General features: G+C 44.2%; 2 protein-coding genes across 2 annotated transcripts in view; both read right to left on the reverse strand.

Annotated features, from left to right (window-relative positions):
• Positions 1-393: 393 nt before the first annotated feature.
• LOC134440449 (cytochrome b-c1 complex subunit 8) lies at positions 394-2,692 on the reverse strand. Its single transcript, XM_063190531.1, has 3 exons — positions 2,578-2,692; positions 1,460-1,628; positions 394-621 (listed from the first exon to the last, which is right to left on the reverse strand). Exons 2-3 carry the CDS (start codon positions 1,611-1,613, stop codon positions 497-499), a joined length of 279 nt encoding a protein of 92 aa, XP_063046601.1. The 5' UTR covers positions 1,614-1,628; positions 2,578-2,692; the 3' UTR covers positions 394-496.
• Positions 2,693-4,406: 1,714 nt separating this feature from the next.
• The window catches only part of gdf9 (growth differentiation factor 9), a 3,995-nt gene continuing 78 nt past the window's right edge, over positions 4,407-8,323 (reverse strand). The window contains exons 1-2 of the mRNA XM_063190619.1: positions 7,910-8,323; positions 4,407-6,876 (exon numbers count right to left, since the gene is read on the reverse strand). The exon at positions 7,910-8,323 is cut by the window's right edge and continues 78 nt beyond it. Of these exons, the coding sequence (XP_063046689.1) occupies positions 5,885-6,876; positions 7,910-8,261 (1,344 nt within the window). The 5' untranslated portion in view covers positions 8,262-8,323 and the 3' untranslated portion in view covers positions 4,407-5,884. The remainder of the gene's footprint in view (positions 6,877-7,909) is intronic.

Below are 8,323 nucleotides of genomic sequence, written 5' to 3' on the forward strand. Positions count from 1 at the left end.
TTTGATACATGCAGATTAGTTGGCCTCACAGACTGAAACTGTGCATCATCCTTCTGGGGAAAAAGGGGCATGTAGTTTGAACCCTAGGCTTTTTTAGCATCAGTCATATCATGTCAACTCCTCTATGCCTTCTGTTGTATATTTTCGGCTTCAATACACTTTTTCACACAAGTCTTGTGTGCGCCTCCTTTTTTCCACTATCTTCCATTATCTTTTTAAGATTACTACTTTTTGGGAGTGCACTCACCAAGCAATACACGAGTATTAAGTTCAAGGCGCAGACGCCGACCTTTGTTGGTCTTTTGTCATCAACTCCTCTATGCTGAATGGTGCATGTACAGTAGCAACACAGGAGTACCATATAAGGTACACAACAAACACATACTAAGGAAATCAATTTTTCATAAATATTTTATTGTTTTTAAAGACAGGAAAAGAATGAGACAACTTAAAACAGACAGGGCTCCCCGGGAGACATGTGGATTGGCTTCACTCTTCACTCTTCCTCCTCGGCCTCAGCCTCAGCCCCAGCGGCGGGCTCGTAATCAGACAGGACCTTCCTCTTGCCTGCCGCGTGCACGCCATTCCCCCATGTGTATGTCAGGTACATCACCGTCATGGCTGCAATCGAGAAAAGAGAACCAGTCAAATATCAATACACTGCGTATCAATATCAATACACTGTTCAAGCATTGACGGATCATTGAATGTCTCAGACAGCCGCTTTTGTGCAAGACGTTGAGAAAATAATTGGCCTCAATAAAGCTGTGCATTTGTGGGTCTGTGAAAACCTCTAATTTGTGCACACATGGGGTTATTGATAAAACCAAAAGTGCAAAATCATCAGTTAACTGACAGGTGAGGGTTAATGATGGGTTGGGCACAATTAACCGTTCCTTAGTTTTAATACAATGGGAGTGCCCCAAAAGTATACCAATAAAAGGCGTGTGTGTGTGTGTGTGTGTGTGTGTGTGTGTGTGTGTGTGTGTGTGTGTGTGTGTGTGTGTGTGTGTGTGTGTGTGTGTTGGTGTGATTGAGTGTGAGAGAGAGAGAATGACAGTAAAATGTGAATGCCCCCTTGAGGTGATGTGGCCAAAGGTTTTGGAAACAAACACAATATGGGCAGTCAAGGGTAAGCGGTTAGGACATCAGACTTGTCGCCCAAAGGTTGACGGTTCGACTCCCGACCCGCCAGGCGGGTGGGGGGAGTAAGTAACCCATCCTCCTCAATGACTGAGGTACACCGAGCATGGTACCGTCCCGCCGCACTGCTCCTTTGGGGCCGCCATTGGGGGTTGACCCCCTTGCACTGGTGAGGCATAAATGCAATTTCGTTGTGTGCAGTGTAGTGTTCACTTGTGTGCTGTGGAGTGCTGTGTCACAATGACAATGGAAGTTTGAGTTTTCCCAGTTGGGCTGTCACAGTAAAAACAAACAAAAACAAAACATCTCAACTTACGTGGTGCCCATTTGAAAACTGATGCTCTGAAACGTCTCCAGACATTGGGGACACCCTTGGAGAAGAAGTTGGGGAATGCCTTCTGTTCAAACGGGGAGATGCTGTAGGTGATCACATGCCGAACTCTGGCGAGATTTCCAAAGTGACGTCCCATTATATCCTTTGAGAGCTGGAGAGAAACGTCAACATGCCATACATTACTCCATTGCACCTCAGGTTTCAAGACTTCAAATCAGGATACCAGACAATGAAATTGTGGAACAACACTTCATAACTCTAGATTTAAGAGCCAAGATAATATAAGATAAGAAATGCCACCACCGTTTGACTATCCGTAGGTGACCTCATTACATTATTACTCTTACATTATTATTCTGCTAGGGTGAAAGTTAATCTGAGACGCTCAGAAGATACTAGAAGTACACAAATATCAAGTCACCCATGAATAGGCCTCCGACACAGCGGCCAGTGGATCCTTGGACTTCAATCCCACCATCACAGCCAGCTAGTTTTAACAGTTTGTTGACAAGGCTACGCAGTGCTGGAAGGACACCCACAGTGCCATCTCGCTACATCGCTGAACACAAACAGTTTGGTCTCTGTTCTAAACTTAACAGTCCAGCATTGTGAAATCTAAGAATATCTTTAAGTACAGTGCAGTCCAGTCAGCTATCGGGCAAATACGTAACTTCTTCAGTCCAGTGAGGCTAAGTGAGCAACATTAGGCTAGATCACTGCTGCCACATAATCGCGGTTGCTCAACACTGGTGACATCCTCCACAGACATTGACCATTTAAAGCAAAGGGTTCATCTCAATACCCCAAGGACATTATTCCTATGATTGAACCTCACTCATATTTCTGAAGTACAGCTGATAAACACTCAAGACCTTGTGGAGACCCTGGTCTTGCCTGTTTCGGCTAATATGTGCTTGTTAGCATAGCTTACATCTCCGAAGACCTTGTTTGACATTCGGGACATAACGCAACTTTATCAATTCGTCCAATCATATAAAGCATGTATTTAACCCATAACTTTGAGATAAAGAAGGTAATGAGACCGTTTATACATCATATCGGTCAGATTGACGAGTTTTATAAGTATAAACAGGACAAACCTTTCTGCTCCTTCTGCCTGTTGGTTTATGGCGTTGAGCGCTGAGATCTTTTGCTAGCCAGGAAATTTTGCTTGTCTGCTAGGAACAGTGACGTAAGAGGTCTACCATAAACGTGCACGACAGATTATTACTACTGCCCCCAAGTGGAGGGATGACTGACTGGCCCTTGGGAGATGATTGCCAAACTCGGGTCTGGTGGAAGGATTTGGGGCCTTGCCACACAGTATGGAAAGAAGTCTAAGGTGTGAAAAAGTATGACAAAGCAAATGGATATGTTTCAGTCAATACAAAAGTAAGGTTTATAATGTGTACATGATGTGCTTTCACCATTAGTCAAACGGTGATGTGATGTTTATTGTCTGTATAATTCACTGGGAGCTCAGGGGTGCGTTTCTCGACAACATCATTACTTGGTTGAAATGCAATTTCCCATTGGAGGCCTAGCAAGTTGCTAACTGGTTAGCAATGATGCTTTCGAGAAACGAAGGCGGGTAAGCTGAGCTCCAGCAGACTATTTCCCAATTTAAGTCCAACTGGGAAACTCCAACTCCCATTGTCATTATGACACAGCACTCCACAGCACACAAGTGAACACTGCCAGGATGAGATTTGTCAGAAAATCAAAAGGGGGGTATGTTTCAGATATTAAGCAATATCAATGGAGTTACATTAAATTGTGATTAAAATCATTCAGGAAAACTGGAGATATCAACACAAGAAGAGAGGACAATCCCCCACTACAAATCGCACACTGCACACACTGCACACTTGCATTTATGCCTCACCCGTGCAAGGGGGCAGCCCCCAATGGTGCCCGAAAGGGAGTAGTGCGGCGGGACGTGGAGAAAACAAAGTTTCCCCGCTGTCAGCCTAGCCAAAACAATTTTTGGGGGGCTATTCTTCATTCACTATCCAGTTTGCAAATGAGAAAATGACTTTACAATTGAGCTTTTGCAAGATATTGAAATATAATGCTGTTGTCAGTGATGTCTTCATGACATATTACTTCCTGGTAAGAGGCCACAAGCACAAGTGGAGGACGCAAGGTCGCATATTGGAACGCACCCATGGTACGTCAGTTATGCAGGAGGATGGGGGAACGCACTGGTTAATTACTCCCCCCACCAACGCGGCAGGTCGCGGTCGGGAGTCGAACCGGCAACCCTTGGAAAACAAGTCTGAGGCCTAAAGGCTTAGCCATGACTGCCAATCTTTTTAAAGTGTGTAAATAGTTACCATGAAGTGTGTGTAAGATGACATTGAGTGCGTTACAATATGCGACCTTGCCTCCTCCACTTGTGCTTGTCTCCTCGTACCAGGAAGTACTATGTCATGATGGCATCACTGACCACAGCATTATATTTCAATATCTTGCAACAGCTCAATTGTAAAGCCTTCCTCTCATTTGCAATTGGGATGGTGAATGAATAACAGTCCCTCAAAAGTTGTTGTGGCTAGGCTGACAGCTGGGAAACTTAATAGTTTTCTCCACGGAGGAGAGGACAGGAAGTGTGGCGAGGAGACAAGCACAAGTGGAGGAGGCAAGGTCGCATATTGTAACGCACTCAATTAGTAATAGTGAGTAGAGAGAAATAACTGTGAGACAATATTTCACAGGTGATTTAAGGTGGTTTCACGTGATTTAAAGGATATGTTCAGCCAATTTCAACATGCAGTTGTAATGCTCACACTAACCTGGACTTGTCAGTACCAGAGATTTTTTTTTTCCTTCAGCCTTTTCCAAGATCTTGGTCATTGTAATGGGGGCAGGTGTTTGTTTACACTTCAAAAAACATCTTGATTTATTCCCAAAAACATCCAAAAGGTTATGCAACATCAGCAGACAACTAGCAAACAGCGATACCTTTTGGGAAAATATTTGGAGTAGGCCTATGTTAAGATTTTTTAAAAATGTAAACAAAATCTGCCCCCATTAGAATAGCTCAGATCTCGGAAAGGGCAGAGCCGAAAAATGCAGCATCACCGGGTACTGTCAAGTCAAGGGTAGTGGGAGCTGAGCAATACAACAGCAGAAGTGCTCCTTTAAGCTTTCAGAGGAGCACAGAGGATTGTGTCCATTTACAACTAAACCAGAAAGAAAAAAAATGTGAGAATTTTATTTTCTTGTTCCCCATGGGTAACATGAGCTTGCCTGTTTTATTCTTTTTTAAACATGAATATCCAAAAATATTCCTTTTTGTGAAATAAGTGATTTGAACAAACAGTGAGTGAATATATACATTGATAGGCATTTGAAATGCAGTTTGTTAGTAACACCAGTATATCATTAGTAAGCATTTCCTTGACAACAATTAATGCAGATCGTCTTTTTTAAAGTTGTCCAGATGAACAACTCCTTCAGTGGACTTTATAAACAGGGAGCTTGTGAGCTGCAAGAGATCATCATTCGCGAATCACGGGTATAAAATTGACGAGTGTAAAAGAGTTTGCATGGGGGCATAACGATTACATTTCTTCATCCGCCCAGATTTTCTTAAAAATTCACAGAGACGACCGAACGAGCATATTCAAGAGAGAACCAACGGGAATAAATTAACGCAAAATAAAATTATAAGAAAGAAAGGTCATTAAAGACAACAAAAGGGAAAGACTTGTAACAGAAAACAACAATAACATGACACACATACAAACACAGATATGCAAGAAGGAAAAAATAAGATTAATGTTGGAACAAAAAAAGCACAATCATTCATGAATTCATGCAAATATTTCAATGAGATAAAATGCTCTAAATGCACAATATAAAGCCTGATTTAATCTCCTCACAGGCAATTTAAAGATTTAAAGATTTTAAGAGCATTTGTCAAATATTATGAATTGATATGAGAAATATAAATGTCCACAAAGTTATAAATTAGTTGCACGAGGATTTGGCTATGCTGACCTTACCAAACACCTTACCATTTTTTTTTTTTTCAAACCTGGTGCCAAAAATGCTTAAAGCAATATTGTAGCATTTCTGGAAATCAGCTGATTTGACACCTTCCCTTGAGTTAAATAATTGAGTTTTACCTTTCTTCTGTAGTTCCAGTCACCCTCCAGGTCTGCCAGTGTAAATTCTACCTCCAAGCTAGCATATATAATGGAATCGTATAGTACCATTGGATTTAATGATAATTTCCAGCTTGGATCTAGAAGTAACATCATTAGACTAAGAGAAAAACTGGAAGTACAGGGGAAAGATACAACTCAATTATTTCACTCAAGAGGAGGTGTAAAATCAGCTTTTTTTCCAGAAATGAAATCGCTTTAAAGAAACACCCCAATATAACATTTTTCTCCCTTTTTATCGACAGGTGCACTTAGTGGCGATCATCTCCTCGTATTCCTTGTATGCAATGGAGCCGTCGTTCTCGATGGTCAAGACGCTGAGGGGTTTGTACTCCGAGGGCACGCAGGACGGCCGGGGCACAGAGGAATCCAGCTTCTCATAAATGATGTTCTGCACCATGGTGTGCACCGGCGAGCCATACATGAACCCCAGGGCCCGCGGGCATATGCCCTTGCAGTACCTGGGGTTGTACTTGGGCGGGGCGATGATCCAATGGTCCAGCTTCAGCTGGCTGAAGCTCACGCGGAAGTCGTACAGCTCACAGTCCTCACTCAGGAAGTCATCTGTGGGCAGCAGCATGGAGAGGCCAGGCTCGGACGGCCTCAGGTTGTCGCCACCCGGGACGGCATCCCTCCTTCTCCTCCTCCTCCTCCTCCGCCGCCAGTACCTCATGTCTGGGCTGAAGCTCAGCCCGGGCTGGTGGTAGTGTTGGGGATGGTGCTGGTGGTGGTTGAACACGCGTCCCCTTAACCTGGTGGACATGGAGGGCGACGGAGGCCACCTCTGGTAGGCCAACTCGCTGGTGTCGTTCAGGTACAGCAGCAGCGACGGAGACCTGAGGGTGAGCTCCACGGGCCCCGTTTCAGTGCTGTCGTGCTGGTGCTGGAGCATCACACCTTCCTCCATGCAGGTGAGGTTGATGAGCAGGTGGATGTCGCGCTTCTGGGAGCTGAAGAGCGGGTCCAGGAAGGAGGTGACGTTGACCTCCACCCACTTGAGACGCGAGCGCCGCTCCATGTGTATGGGGAAGGCGGCGGAGAAGCGTCGGCTGGGGCAGCACTGCTGTGGCGAGACGGAGCGGTCGTGCTCCTCGATCTCCAGGTAGCACACGGCCGTGAAGGTGGTCGCCTGCTCCTGGTCGAAGGAGTACAGCAGCACCGACTTGAGCAGCTGCTCCTTGGAGCGCACGCGGTTCAGGCTGTAGGACAGGTCCTGCATGAAGATCTCTTCAGAAACAGAAAAAAACACAATCATAGATTGTACATCATACATGGTGATTAGGCCTATGTACAAAATAACCGAAAAAAGACTGAGTTTTCTCCTATTTTGAATAACATTAAATTACTACAACGTTAATCTAAATGACTTCCTTCAGCATCATCATTTAGTGTTGTCATCTTCAATTAGTCAAAACTAATGTTAAAAATGGCACACTTGTGCACTTGGGAACTATTACTATGAGTGGAAACTATTCCAATATGCGGACTTCCATCTTCCCTTGCTCACTTGCCTGCTTGTGACCTCATGATGATGTCACTGACGACAGAAACTTAATCCAATATCTTGCAAAAGCACAATTCTAATGTCATTTTCTCATTTGCAATCGGGATGGTGAATGAAAAACAGTCACTCAAAAGTTGTTGCGGCTAGACTGACAGCAGGGAAACTTAATTGTTTTCTCCACGGAGGCGGGACCAGGAGGCGGGGCGAGGCCACAAGCACAAGTGGAGGACAGGAGTGTGCATATTGGAATGTACCCTATGTCCCAATGTCAATTGTTCTAGCCTTGAAACGCCTAGTGATTGGATATTCCACGGAAGAGTATCCAATCACTGGGCGTGTCACGCACTACCAAGGCTAGAACACCTGACATTGGGAAATGGTGTATGTTTCAGTGCCTAGGTCGCTCACGCTGACCATTGTGTGCAGTAGTATGCACTGAACGTCAGTGCACTGACAAGTGCACCATTTGAGACGCACTATTGTGCTGTGCGCAAGACACAAGTGCATCCATACAGCAAATTTTGAGAAGCATAATCCATGTCTGAAAGTATAATTAAAAATGTAAACAAATAAAGTACATACATACACAAATTATCATAGGTTTACAGACTAGCATCAAATAGGCCAGAGGTAGTTTTATTTATTTAAAATATTTTTTCATGAACTGCTATGTGCACACGACCGTAGAAAAGCACCTGAGACATATCATGTAGCTACCGGTTGTTGCAGAACGATCAAAGCTTGAACCCAACCTACCGTCATTTTGATCCAGACATTCCCCTCGAGGTGTGATCAGTCGCACTGTGTTGTACAGATGACTCGCTTCATGACTTCTCTCCGGTCTAGACGACATCTTGTAAAGCCTTTTCATGTACCTGACATATCTGGAGTCAGGCCTCGCCCGAGGCGACAGATCAGGCCACGGTTCATTTTCCGACAAAGCCTTCAACAAGGGGTTCAAAATACTCCCATGGACAGTGGGGTCATTCGGTTCTGGGGGTTCATTGGAAAAGCTTTCGATTGTAATGGGTAGAACCCCATTGAGTATAAGTAGTAATATCACCCCATTTAAACATCTTGCACAAATCTCTTTAGTCAAACCTGCCATTGTTGATAGGTCCGTCAACGATTGCAGATCCGCCAATCTTCTGCGTAACCAAACTCCATGAC

This window comes from Engraulis encrasicolus, chromosome 23 (genome assembly GCF_034702125.1).
Source record: "Engraulis encrasicolus isolate BLACKSEA-1 chromosome 23, IST_EnEncr_1.0, whole genome shotgun sequence".
NCBI lineage: Eukaryota > Metazoa > Chordata > Actinopteri > Clupeiformes > Engraulidae > Engraulis > Engraulis encrasicolus.